Consider the following 14,441-nt stretch of genomic DNA (forward strand, 5'->3'; position numbering starts at 1 on the left):
CCCCCACGGATTTCCCTATTACGAAGTTTAAAATTAGCATGCCCCTTTCGTAAAAGGGGCCAGTGTAGACGTAGCCAGAATGAGTATATGTGTTGGGCAGTTAGGTTAAGTATTCTGCTTTTCCCACAATTCTGTTCACCCATAGGGTTGCCAGATGGTTTAACCAAAAATACCGAACACCTCCCCCCCCAAAAAAAACCACCGGGGAAAAATTCTGTTGGGGGGGGAGAAACAAGGGGTAGACCAAGGTTGTTAAGAAAAAAAAAAGGACGCCAAGAGTTATTAAGCAAAAAAAAAAAAAAAAATACAATAAAACAGCATTAAAACAGCATGGTCCCTTTAAGTGCATGCAGAGTCAGAATAGGGATAGCAAGAGAGGAGAGGTTGAGCACTAAGACCCAGGGAAAGCATTGCTTCCCCTTGCTTCAGTTCTTTAGGCTTTTTGCCGGTGGCCATTTTGTTTTCTTGATGGAGCCAGAACTCAGCTTCCCTGGGGAACCAGGAAAGCGGGGAGTCCGGGGGCAGCAATACAGTGGGGAGGCCCAGTTGCCGAGTGTGTTGTAGGGTTGCCAGGTGTCCGGTATTTTTGCCTCTTGGCAGGGAAAAAAATCAGAAAATACGGGACATTTCAGGTGTCCAGTATTTTCTGAATTTTTTACTGGACAGGAGGTGAAAATATCGGACTGTCCTGGTCAATACCAGACACCTGGCTACCCTAGTAGTCAAACAATTGGGTGCACCATTGAATCACTAGGAACAGCTACGTGTGCTGCAGCTACACCGCTAATTGCAGTGTAGGTGCACTCGATGAATACTTGCAGCACCTAGCACAACGGGGCCCTGACTTTTGTTTTATCAAGATCCTGTCAATGAACAAATCAGAACAGCAAGTTTTAGTCCGACCTGTGGATTTGAAAATCCTACCTGACAACTCGAAAAATCTTTTGGTTGTTCAGCACAGGGATGAAAGGCCCCACGCAGAGATACACCACGATACAAAAATTGACAACGTTCCAACCGTCCTGCAGGAAGAGAAAACCCCACCCTGAGGAACAGAGGATGAGCTTTCGGAGCAGGGCTGCTCAGTACAGGACCTAGGGACAATGACACTGTAAGCTGGGGGCAGGGACTGTATTTTTGCCAGCACTTAACACAATGGGGCTGTGATCTCAGCTTGGGGTGTCTAGGTGCTATCGTAATTCATATAATACATGGTCATCATCAGGGCTTGACAAACTGTGGCGAAATCTACTCACCAGCCCCGCACTGTGCATGTGCCAGACCCACATTGCGCATGTGCGCGCCGCCAGTGAACGGGGCGACCAGCTGAAATCTACTTGCCAGGAGCTAGTAGATTCACTGATTTGTCCAGCCCTGGTCATCATGGAGGAGGTGCCTTTCAGCTTGAAACCGGCCACGTCCTCAGCAGGTGTGAATCAGCATCACTCTATTGAAATCAGTCTTACACCAGCAGAGGATATGGCCCATCCAGTCAGATTTCAGAGATGATTTTACCACTCACCACAAGATCAAGAGTGTGAAAGGTTCTGTGTTCTATACCAAGCCCAGCTGGACAAGACTCTCACTGTGGCTTCAGTTTCCCCAGCCATTACATTGATCCTTTTTTCAGTGTTCTCAGCTATGATGGGTAAAAAATATGTAGAACCAAATTCTCTGCTGTCTTACACATGCTAAGAGTCCTTTCTGTCAGTGCAAAGTGGATGTCAGACACCACTGACTCAGAGTGGTCTGGCTGCCACACCTGCTTTGCAATGCAGAATCGGGCCCTAGGTAAGTATATTTCTAGTTTTCAAACCTGGACTAGTTTTGCTCCTTTTGAAGCCAATTCTGTTCCAGGATGCTCTTGGCACGGCCCATAGACATTATTCATGGTTCCGCATGGATCTGAATAGCCTGTCAAGCAGGCTTTTAGTCATTTAACTCTTAAAATCAATGGCAACATTCACGGGACTTTAAGAGAAGGGGGAGCAAGCCCTTAATCTGTATTAGTTCTATTGCAAAGCATCTGAAATATATGCTCCCTTATATGATCAAGTAATGATATTGCATTTACTTAGTGCTTATATTGTTCCTTTCATCCCAAAACATAACTAAACCAAACAAACCCCCTCTGAAGTAGGTAAGGGTTAATAGACAGGGAAACTGAGTCACAGAAAGACAAACTATCTTGTCCAAGGTCTTAGCGATTCAATAACCAAGAATCGAACCCAGGAATCCTAACTCCTGATTTGCTCCTTTAGCATCTGGATCGGGGTGGGCAAATATTGGCCAATGGGAGCTGCAGGAAGTGGTGGCCCAGTCCAAGTCACTTCTGCATCTCCCGTTGGCCGGGAGCAGTGCTGCATGGCCAACAGGAGCTGCTATCACTGGTTCCCGCGGAGGCATAGGTAAATACACCGCTGGCGGCCCACTGGTGTTAAAACAGCAGAAAATCACCAGGGTTAGCTTCTGGTGGGCCACCAGTGGTATATTAACCTGTGCCTCTGCGGGTACCAGCGATCACAACTCTCATTGGCTATGGAGTGCTGCTCCCAGCCAATGGGAGATGCAGGAAGAAGCAATGTTCCAGTCCAAGCCACTTCCTGCATCTCCCATTGGCCGGGAGCAGCACTTCGTGGCCAATGAGAGCTGCCATCGCTGATACCCGCAGAGGCACAGGTTAATATACCACTGGTGGCCCACCAGAGGCTAACCCTGGTGATGTGCTGCCGTTTTAATGCCAGTGGGCTGCCAGCGGTGTATTTACCTATGCCTCCACAGGTACCAGCGATAGCAGCTCCTGTTGGCCATGCAGCACTGCTCCTGGCCAATGGGAAATGCAGGAAGTGGCTTGGACCGGGACACTGCTTCCCACAGTTCCCATTGGCCAGTATTTACTCACTCCAGTCTAAACAGCATGTCCCCTGCTTTGGATACTTTGATTGACACATATGATCCAATTAAATACAGGATGATGAGATGCCTATGACCTGTGCAGAGCCTGGCATGGCAGCGAGAATAAGAGGTACAATCCAAGAAACAGCATTGTAGGCTTTGGAGAGGAGCAAGGGGAAGAGTTGCACTGGGACCCTGATCATGGGAATGGGGTAATAGCATAACAAGAATGGCCCAAGCAATATTGGATCTGAACAGCCAGACTCAGCACTCACCTTCCAGTACATCCAGAATCCATAGTACCAGTTGAGCAGCACCTCACAGGTAAGGACAGTCAGGACAATGTTATCTATGGCAGAGAACAACCCATAGAATTTCTACAATAGAAAATAGAAGAAAAACCAAACTCGACAGTGTCCCCGGGGGACTTTGCTCCCATCCTGTTCACGCTGCGTCGCTGTTCCAGTGCCATCAGCACCAAAGTCAGTCCTCGCTCGAGGTGAGATGGAGGCTTCAGTTCAGCAAAGCGCTTAGGGGTGTGTTTGCATTCAGTGGGGTTTGCGCACATGCTTAAAGTGCAGCCCACACGTCAGTGGAATAGAGAGACCAGAGTAACCTAGACACATTGGAGAGTTGGGCCAAAAGAAATCTCATGAGGTTCCACAAGGACAGTGCAGAGTCCTGCACTTGGGATGGAAGAATCCCAAGCATTGTTACAGGCTGCGGACAGACTGGCTCAGTAGCAGTTTGGCAGAAAAGGACCTGGGGATTGCAATGGATGACAGTGTGAGACAAGAGTGTGCCCCTGTAGCCAAGAAGGCTAATGGCATATTGGGGTGCATTAGGATGACGCTGCCAGCAGATGTAGGGGACTGGTGAGGCCACTTCTGGAGCGTTGTGTCCAATTCTGGGTCCCCCACTACAGAAAGGATGTGGACGCATTGGAGAGAGTCCAATGGTGGGCAACCAAAATGATTAGGGAGCTGGAGCACATGACTTATGAGGAGAGGCTGAGGGATTCAGGCTTGTTTAGTCTGCAGAAGAGAAGAGTGAGGGGGGATTTGATAGCAGCCTTCAATTTCCTAGAGGAAGGTTCCAAAGAGGATGGAGAGAGGCTGTTTTCAGTGGTGACGGATGGCAGAACAAGGAGCAATGGTCTCAAGTCGGGGAGATCTAGGTTGGATATTAGGAAAAACGATTTCCCTAGGAGGGTGGGGAAGCACTGGGATGGGTTCCCTAGGGAGGTGGTGGAATCTCCATCCCTAGAGGCTTTTAAGTCCCGGCTTGATAAAGCCCTGGCTGGGATGATTTAGTTAGGACTGGTCTTGCTTGTAGCAGGGGGTTGGACTCGATGACTCCTGAGGTCTATTCAAGGCCTAGGATTCTAGGATTCTATGACTTACGTGCGTAAGTGGTTGGCTGAATCAGGGGAAGGAGGAGAGATATGGACAGAGGGGTGGGGATAACGGACAGAAGTATAATGGAGAGACAAGGAAAAGTGCTGCAGTCAATTGAAGAAAAGTAATAGTAAAAGGAGAGGGAAAAAAATTAAAGGGAGGGAAAGCCTCTGGGGATAGAAAAGGCAACGGATTCGTTTAAAAAAAAGAAGCCAGAAAAAGAGAAAGCAGGTCAAAACAACTGTTCCCAGAAAGTGGTTAGCAGGGGTTCTTATCAGGGGGAGACCTGCAGGGATCAGTTCTGGGTCTGTTCGGTATTTTCATCAGTGATTTAGGTAATGGCAGAGACAGCACACTTACAAAGCATGCAGATGATACCAAGCTGGGAGGGGTTGCCAAGTGCTTTGGAGTCCAACCCTCTGCTAAAAGCAAGACCAATCCTAACTAAATCATCCCAGCCAGGGCTTTGTCAAGCCAGGACTTAAAAACCTCTAGGGATAGCGATTCCACCACCTCTCTAGGGAACCCAGCCCAGTGCTTCACCATCCTCCTAGGGAAATAGTTTTTCCTAATATTCAACCTAGACCTCCCCCACTGCAACCTGAGACCATTTCTCCTTGTTCTGCCATCTGTCACTACTGAGAACAGCCTCTCTCCATCCTCTTTGGAACCTCCCTTCAGTAAGTTGAAGGCTGCTATCAAATCCCCCCTCACTCTTCTCTCCTGCAGACTAAATAAGCCCAAATCCCTCAGTCTATCTTTGTAGGTCATATGCTCCAACCCCCTAATCATTTTGGTTGCCATCTGCTGGACCCTCTCCAATGTGTCCACATCCTTTCTGTATGGGGGCCCCAGAACTGGACGCAATACTCCAGATGTGGCCTCACCAGAGCCGAATAAAGGGGAATAATCACTTCTCTGGATCTGCTGGAAATTCTCCTCCTAATACACCCCAATATGCCATTAGCCTTATTGGCTACAAGGGCACACTGTTGACTCATACCTAGTTTCTCATCCACTGTAATCCCCAGGTCCTTTTCTGCTGAACTGCTACTTAGCCAGTTGCTCTGTAACATCTAGCAACCAAATATGCTTTATCAAGTATATCTTTTGTTTTGTAATAAAAATCATTTTTAAGGTGATGATTTGATTCTTGTGTCCTGGAAAGTACAGGAGGTTTGTCCGTCTGTGTGTCTGCCTGCCACAGATGAAGAGGTCAGCTACAGCTTGTTTTTCTCAAGCTCTTTTGGGGCAAAAGAGCTTGGGATACCTCTGGGGGAGAATTCAAGTGTTCGCCCCCAGTTTTAGAGATAAAATCACTTGATGGTGGCAGCAACCCCTCTCAAAGTCAGTGAGTCTGTGACTATGGGGGAGTTTTTGTGACCAGAGCCAGTAGAGGCAAGGTACAGTAAAACACCATTAGTCCAGCATCCAATGCTCCGGGACTCCTGATGGTCCGGCACCATCAGGAACCCGGAAGTGTTGGGGCAGCCGGACAGGCTTCCCCCATTCAGCTGCTGCTGAAACTGACCAGCAGCTGAATAGGGGAAGCCAGGAGCAGAGCAGCTGGGGTGCTGCCGGGTTGGTCTCGTAGCGCTGCCCCTCGGGGCTGCGGGACCAACCCGGCAGCACCCCAGCTGCTTTGCCCCAGGTGTCCGGATTCAGCCGCTGCTGAAACTGACCAGCAGCGTCAGTTTCACCAGCAGGCTGAATCCGGACACCTGGGGCAAAGCAGCTGGGGTGCTGCGGGGTTGGTCTCGTAGCGCCGCCCCTCGGCGCTGTGGGACCAACCCAGCAGCACCCCAGTTGCTCTATTGCAGGCATCCCCGATTCAGCTGCTGCTAAAACTGACCAGCAGCGGCTAAATCAGGGACACCTGGGCCAGAGCTGGACTATCGTAAGGGGGGGCTATGAAGGGTCTGGGGTGGCATCCCCTCTCACCCCACTCCAGACCCCTCATAGCCCCCCCTTCTGATAGTCTGACATATCTGATAATCCGGCACCCCCTGGGTCCTAAAGGTGCCGGATTATCGGAAGTTTACTGTATATTTAAAGTCTTTGCAGGACCTCACCTTATGCACTCAAAGTGCCAGAGTGGGGAACAGCCTTTACAGCAAGTTACGCAAGCACCTGTCAGGATGGTCTAGAACCGTGTTTCTCAACCTGTGATACGAGTACCCTCAGAGGTACTCAAGAGAAGTCTGGGGAGTACGTCAACACAACTGAAATTTTACAGCGCTTTGTTATTTTTGTACTTTTAAGTTGTTTAAACAAATGTGTTGCAATGGTAGAAAAAAAAAGTGTGTCTGAAAACTATAGGTACTGGGGGTACTTATAATTTTTTTTTAAAGGAGTACTTTATAAAAAATATTGACACACACTGGTCTAGAACAGCTTGCAGCCCATCACAGTAATCTGAGTGTGGGCTGAGAGACATTTTGTTGACATTGACTGTCCATCAGCACCAGCCCCCACAGCTGCCAGTGGCCAGTGGAAGCTCCATGACCCCTAGATCTTTTCCATCTCTAAGTAGCATGGCCCTAAGGCCTTTAGCAAAGCACTAAACATTACCAGCATGGGGAGAAGAACAGGAGAAAAATAAAAGGGGGGACGAGGGGTGGAAATGAAAATAGCTCTTGGGGGCAGCAGCGCTCACAATGTTGTATGTACAGCACCTAGCACAAGAGGGCTCCAAACTCGGTCCTGAGTGGGCAGAGTCTGAGTTTAAACTTTCCCTTTGCTCAGAGTTTGCTGCATGTTTGACCAATTGAGACACTGCAAACGTACCTCTTCGATCTTCACCTCCGTCCGGCTAGCGATGATGAACGCATTCCCGATGATGAGCGCAGCCAGCGTGACTTTAAAGGCGGGGTGATTGAGAAACCTGCCCATGCACACCTTTGAGACAAACTCCTCCATGTCCCAGTTATCCTGGGGGGAAATCAGAGAGCTGCGTCACCGCCAGAGTGCAAGTGGGCTGAGCCAGCCATCTGCAGAAAGACATTCCAGCCCCCGTTCTGGGTGCCTCTTCTTTCCTCCCACGTTACAGGTGGGGAACAAAAGGGAGTCAGTTCAGCTGTTCCATTTCACAAAGGGTTGCTCATCGCAACAGAACCTGAACATTTCAATATTCTCCACAAGAGAAAAAAAATCCACATTAAGAAAAATCATGTTGGGTCGATCAAAATGTTGTTGTGACCCAATTATTTTGATTTCAAGCGTTCAACAATGGTGAATTGCAGAACTCTCCTCTCAGAAAGGAAGACTTGGATGGACAAGGCCTAGTGGTTGGAGCAGTGGAAATTGGGCCTAGTGGTCAGTGTGACGGCAGTCAGTCCGGGAACCAGAGTCAGGTCAGAACAAGACAAAGTGTAAGGCTGGGAGCATGGGAGGAGAGAAAGTGGACGACACGCAGCCCCAGCCTTCCCCAGCTGGAGCACGGTGGGAGAGCATGCTGCGCATGGCCCCAGCCTCCCCAGCCCCAGCAGGGCTGAAACTCAGACAGCCCTGGGGAGATGCTTTGAAGGGGGGCAGAGCCAGGCTGGCATTGCCTTCCCCTGCCTATTATACCCGCCTGTTATTCCTTCTCCATGGCTGGGCGATGGATTGGCGCAAGGGCAAGGCCTGGGAACGACACTGAAGCTGGCACCAGAGCAGACCGGGACCTGTGGAGTCTGTCACCACTATAAGGCAAGGACCCGTTCAATGCCACAGGCAAACTGAGCAGCTTTCTTCAGTGAGTCTTATATACCTGCCCTGAAGGTCACCTGACTAGCTCCTGGCTTGAAGATTGGCTGGAGCCTCGCACAGCACTGCCTCACCACCACATGCAGTTCAGTCAGGCGCTAGCTCAGGGTCACTCCCCACCTCCCCACATTATATTAATACCAACATCGAAATATTCAAAATGAAAATTTGTCTCAAAAGGACAAATCGAAACATTTTGTTCAGAAACTTCCCCTGTCCGCCCCCCCCCCCCCCCCCCAGTTTTCTTCCGCTATGAAATTCTAGCAAACTTGCCCCGAAGTGGACAGAACTGCATGGAATATGGTTCACTCCAAGTTTCTTTCCCCCTCCCCCCAGCTCAAGTGGTCAGCCCCTCACGAACACTGAGACTCTTTTCTGCTCAATAGTGGCTGGACCACGTAGAGGTTTGTGAGGCTTTTACTGAGTATCATGGAGCAGCCTCTGGCATCAAGCCCCGCAGGCAGGCAACGGCCTGGACCCCCAAAGCACTCAGTGCACTGAGCTCCTTTAACAGCCTGGCTCCCGCTGTGGGCATATGGAGATGTGGCCCCACATGGTGAGTGGGCCCCTTTGGCAGCACCAATGCAGGATCAGGATAAAGCCCAGATGAACCCACCTACAGAGTCTTCTGCCACTCACTGGCTCCTTGGCACATCCCAGCCCTTGTGAACGATGGACGTGCTCAACTTGCCACCGACATTAAACACCGGCACGGAAGGCAAGCTGATGTACTGATTACAGCAGAGCCTGGAAGCTGGGAGGCCTGGCTTCCATTCCCAGCTCTGCAACTGATTTGATAAATGACCTCGGCCAAGTCACTTTCTAACCTCTGGACCTCAGTTTTCCCATTTGTAAAATGGGGGTGTCCCACCTCTGGGAGGGATTGAAGGTTCACAGGCAAAAGGGGCTAGACGCAGTGGTCCCCAACCTTTGGGGGATGCCGGGCGCATGGGGGCAGGGCACCACGCACCCAGTGGCGGGGCCACACCTGCACCACACGCCTGAGGCCGGCACCGCACCTGTGAGAATGGCTTGGGCTGGTCCTGGTCACTTGGTGAGTGCATATAAATGCCCCGGCGGGTGCCATGGCACCCCCGGGCACCGCGTTGGGGACCACTGAAGGCACAGACAGTTAATCACCACCAGGAGCTATCAGAGCCACAGAAGGTGGAGAGCAGCGAGACCAGGATGTCTCCCAGTCCTGCGTCTGTGGGCCCAATCCAGTGTAGTGCTTTGGATCCAGCCCTGAGAGACCCATGTGGCATTCAGAGTCCTGCAGGGGAAGGGAGCAGCCCGTACCTGGATGCTTATGATGTCTTTGAAATTGATCTTCTGCTCTGTTTTCTTGGCTTCCTTCTCCACATGTATGGAGTGGCGCTTCCACTGGCAGGAGACATATGGTCACACACAGATGCTTCCGTCCCATTACCAAGCAGAAGCTGCTTCACCCCAGTCACCCTTCATGCCCACTAGCCCATCCTAGCTTGCCCTCCCCCAGGGGTTACACAGCCAGCCATGGGGGGCAGTGAGCACGGGGTCCAGTGTGGGGTTCCAGCTGTGCACATCTGTAATATGCAGGAAAAGGACTCATCTGGAGGAGCAGGGCCTCTGTAGTCCCAAGCACAAGAGGGATGGTATGAGGGGTGGCCAGAATGCTGACCCCTAAGGGGACAGGCTGCAAACTCCTCGGCTCCCCTCCCCAGTCTGAGGACACCAGCCCCTTTCTCTCACCAGCTGGGACCCCAGATAAGCAGCCATCTCGGCTCCAGCACGGCACCATGGAGTTGCACCTAGTTGCCTGATGTCAGCCACCTGCATTATGACATCATGGCTCCAACCCAATGGAAGCCTCCTGCCAAGCATGTCATCAGCAACCTGGGTCTCTGCGTCCGCTCAGGGGGGCAGGTGGGACATAAGCGAACCGGCTTCGGAGAGAGGTCGGAGGCTGGAGCTGGCAGCTGGGGCTAGAGTACGAGAGGTGCAGGAAGATCAGAAAACAAACACCAGGAGTCAGTGTTGTCTTCAAGTCGTCATTGTCAAGTCCAAGCTGAGTCTCAAGTCACTACAATTCAAGTCTCAAGTCGAGTCTCGAGTCCCTAGAGTCACTTTCGAGTCAAGTCCCAAGTCGAGTCTCAAGTCTTAATTTTAAAAATGTCAAGTCACTTTTGTACAAGCCAGCAATATCGGCATTTTCGGACAATTTTTTCACCAAGTCGATTTAACAAAATTAGCAAGTCACAAATCGAGTCTCAAGTCACAAACAATGAACCCGAGTCAAGTCTCAAGTCCAGTCACCTAGGCGACTTAAGTCGGACTCGAGTTCAAGTCGTGGGACTTGAGTCAACAACTCTGCCAGGAGTGGTGGAGCCAGAAGCAGGTGCAGGGTTAGGGTTAGGGTTAACCAGTGCACATTTATACCAGTGCAACTGTATCCACATTTATACCAGTGCAACTGTGTCCACACTAGGGCTGCTATCACAAGCTCATTGAAGCAGGCCAGCTTGTGTGGCTTCACACGGCGTTAAGAAGTGCTGCTGATTTGGAAACAAACATTGGACAGAATGAGGCCCAAGGTCAAGGCAGATTTTTATTTGTGTCACTAAATCAAGGGAATGTGCCAGGTTTTGCTGCCATTACCCTGGTACCTGAGCACCTCACAATCTGCAGTCACACCACCCAGGAAACAGGGTAGTGCTATTTCCCCCATGGGGAAACTGAGGCACAGAGCAGCTAAGTGACTTGCCCAACATCACACAGGAAGTCTGCAGTACAAGAGGGACTTGAACTCAGGTCTCCAAGTCCTAGACCATGAGGCCAGCCTTCTCCTGCTGTGAGTAACTTTTCTGGCAACTGTTTTATGGAACATCACGCATCTAAGATATTTACAAGGATCTAGAAGGAGCTGGCTCTAGGATGGGATTATACACGGTGAGGATTTTATTCATTCTACCTGGTTTTATGACCATCAAGCCCAAGCATCCAAAAACCATGTCAGAACCCCCCAAATCATCAGATTGGCTTAAAAATGAGATTTTTAAAACTAGAATTTGGGGTTCTCTTGATTTTCCTCCTGGTGAATGAAAGGAGCTGAGGCTGATGGAGAAAATGCAGAGGGGAGGGGGTCTGAGGATGGGGCAGAATGAATGGGAGACTTAGGGGGGAGAGACTCAGTGAAGGTCACATCAAACAGGGTCTGAAAATGAACTGAGAAGCCCAGCTCGGAGCTGTCAGCTGAAGCACTTCCCCAGCAATACACCCCCACCTTTTAAAAAAATAAAAAATAAAATGACAGGTCACATGCTGGAGGTGGCACCATTGGAAGGTAGGAAGGATCAAGGAGCCCCTGAATATGGGAAGATGGGGTAACGGATAAAGCATCCGCCTCAGGAGAATCATAGAATCATAGAGCTGGAAGAGACCTCAAGTCCAGCCCCCTGCTCTGGGCAGGACCAATCCCAGGTAAGCCTGGGGTGGAGGGCTGGAGTCCCACCCTCATGGCATCGTTTGCATTCAGTGTCATATAAGTGGCTTCCTAAATTCGGCCCTTAGCATATTGCCACATGCCGACAGAAGAGCTGGGGCCCACGGCCCTGCACCCCCAGGTGTGACCTTGCCAGATTCCATAAGACTGGCCACCACGGAATACCTGGTTGGTGCCAGTGGTACAGCTGGGGGCACCTTCCCTTCGAACCCACTCCCGAGCCATCACCTGGGTGTGATGCATAGCTGGCCCCTCCAGAAGTCACAGGCATGAAACCACCAGAGGAGGTACCATGGGTGATAACAGCCCCTTCTGGCCTTAAAGTCTGTGAATCTGTCCCACCCTTGTGTCCGTTTCACCCCCTTCCAGCCTGCCCTCTGATGTCCCCCAACATCTACACCTCACCCCAACCCCCGCTACACCTCTAATTCAGCTCCCAGGACCGCCGGAATTAGGCTGGAATTGGTGGGGCTGCCGGCTTGAAGTGGTTTCCATTCTGTACAGGGTTTACAGTTTGCTTCAATGGCTCTCAGCACCCCCACTGTACGAATTGTTCCAATGCCCCAGCAGGATCTAGTCCCTTGGGGCGGTTGAAATCAGGCCTGCCAAGGAGGGGTGGGGGGTGGTAAAGGAGGCAACTGCCCTGCGGCCTGGCAGTTCTAAAGGGTGTCAGCACACAGAGCCCTGGGCGATGTTCCCTGTAAACTGGGCGCTTGGGCAGCCACCCATGAGAAATTCGAATGCCGCCCAGCTGATTAGCAGAGCGCCCACAGCCGGCAGCGTGTGCTTCTACTGGTGGTGCACTTCCACACACGCCTCGTTGTTTTGGTTTTTTTTTTTGCACATGGATGGGAAAAATGAGAGTGCACACTGGCCCTGGGCCCTTTAATCGCCACGGGAGCACCACGCCATGCGCTCTAGGAGGCTGCGGGTCCTAGCTGCCCTGGCTCCGGCCCTTGGGCAGCACACAGCCAGGGCCCCACACCTGGCCCAGGGGCCCAGCAAGGCTGTCGGCTCCACTGGCCAAACCTCAGCCATTAGGTCATTTGCCTTTATTCTGATCTCTTTCGATTTATAAAAAAAAGTTTCCTGAGGCATGAGGGAGTGACATCACGTGTCACTCTGCGTCCCGCAGCCCCTCCCTCTGCCCTCAGCTCCGTGGCCTCCCCCATCCCCCAGGAAGCCGCGAGCCATGGGGTCTCCCTGTGCTCGGGAATGGGGCGGGGGTAGGCAGGATTCGCACAGACTCTAGCCGAGCCCACCATGCCATGGCTTCAGCCCAGGCCAACCCCCCAGCGGCAGGGGGAGAGAGCCAGACCTGCTGAGAAGAGGCCTTGGCCTGGCCCCCAGTGGCAGGGGGGGAAAGAGCCATCGCTGCTGAGGCTAGGGAGGGGGCAAAGGGGTAGGGCCGAGGCTAGCCTGGCCTTGTGCATCCCTTCCCCCCCCCCCCCCCCCCCATGGCAGCCAGGGGGAGAGAACCAGGCCTGGTGCTCTTCCTCCTCCGGTGACTGGGCCTGGCCTGGCGAGGCCCAGACCTCCCCTCCCTGGTGGCAGAGGGGAGAGAGCCATGGCTCCCAAGGCCTGTGAGGGGGAAGGAGGAGAGCTGGGACTGGCGCAGCTTCCGCCCTGCCCGGAGGCCGGATGGGGGATAGCTGGGACTGGCCAGGGCTGTCACGCCTCGGCCAGGCCCTCCCTGGCAGTGGTGGGGCGGGGGAGAGCCAGGACTGCCTACCCCCTGGGGGGGTTTGGGGAGTGTAGTGTGCAGGGGGTGCAGCCCCCTAGTTTTTCTGATCATGTTCACATTTGTTTTTCGTGGGCCTACAATTGCACCTTTATCCCACCAGAGGTCAGTGGAAGGCTGAGGAACAGGGCACAGCTGGTTCCCATCCCAGCTCTGGTACAGTCCCTGCTGGTGCATCAGGAACCAGCAGTGCCACTAAAGACCCTCTCCTGCTTGCTTTTAGCTCCCTGAGGTCCTCCCCGGTGCTTTCACCCTGGAGCAGCAGACGGGAAAGGCGGAAGGTAATTGTGCTAATTAGGGGGAGCAAAGCCCCCCCCTCAGGTTTTGCACTTGCATTGGTCATGGAGCCGGGAGGGGGTTGGTCCAACACTGTTCAGCCGTGGTCCTGTCGTAACTCAGAACAGCTGCTGCATTGTCAGAGCATCCCAATGCCACCGAAACACCACCCATCTACTCCTCCCTGCAGATGGAGGGTGGCCAGGCCACATTGCATTAGTGGTGTTGCAACCTGGCCCTGGGGACTCAAATCTGGCCCGGACATGCCTCCAGCCAGACCGATTTGCGGCTGGGCCAAACAGCGCTCCAACCCGGCGGATCAGGAGGCTGGTCCTGGATGGTGGAGCATGGTGGAGAGATAGCTGAGAACTTGACCACGGGTGGCACTGGCTCATGTGCTGTGTGGGTAACAGAGCAGGGACAGATGGGCCATTGGGCTGACCCTGAATGGGCCTGAGTGAACTTGCCCTGAGTCCGGAATAGGGAGGTTAAATATCGGTTAATTGAATAGTCGAGTAACCTCATTCATTCTTATCAGTGAGTCAGCTATTCCATAGTCCCCATGTGGCAGCCAGTGTGCTCCGGCCTCACTCCTACGGAGCCCTCTGCCACTCTGTACTGCTGCCTCTGCCTCGGGGTGCCACATGGGAGCTGGTCCGTGAGGGGAGCCAGTTTAAAAACCAGCTCTCCTTGTGGATCAGCTGCCTGTCGCCCTGTGCTGCTGCCTCTGATAAAGGGGGGGAGGGTATCCTGAGTTCCCGGACCCGGCGCGAGCCAGAACTGAGCCAGGCTGCCTGCCCACCTGGCTCCTAATACACTTTAAATGCAGAGCCACCGCAGGGGTATGTCCTGGACCCAGCACAAGCCAGGACTGAGCCAGGCTGCTAGCCAGCCTGCTAAAAAA

At 52.3% G+C, this 14,441-nt stretch overlaps 1 protein-coding gene across 1 annotated transcript in view; it reads right to left on the reverse strand.

Annotated features, from left to right (window-relative positions):
• Positions 1–14,441, reverse strand: part of CATSPER4 (cation channel sperm associated 4) — a 39,077-nt gene that overhangs the window by 15,427 nt on the left and 9,209 nt on the right. Inside the window, exons 2-6 of the mRNA XM_025187644.2 lie at positions 9,771–10,003; positions 9,339–9,422; positions 7,080–7,223; positions 3,171–3,272; positions 925–1,022 (exon numbers count right to left, since the gene is read on the reverse strand). Coding sequence (XP_025043429.1) covers positions 925–1,022; positions 3,171–3,272; positions 7,080–7,223; positions 9,339–9,422; positions 9,771–9,902 — 560 coding nt within the window. The 5' untranslated portion in view covers positions 9,903–10,003. The remainder of the gene's footprint in view (positions 1–924; positions 1,023–3,170; positions 3,273–7,079; positions 7,224–9,338; positions 9,423–9,770; positions 10,004–14,441) is intronic.

The sequence above is a fragment of the Pelodiscus sinensis genome, chromosome 25 (genome assembly GCF_049634645.1).
Source record: "Pelodiscus sinensis isolate JC-2024 chromosome 25, ASM4963464v1, whole genome shotgun sequence".
NCBI lineage: Eukaryota > Metazoa > Chordata > Testudines > Trionychidae > Pelodiscus > Pelodiscus sinensis.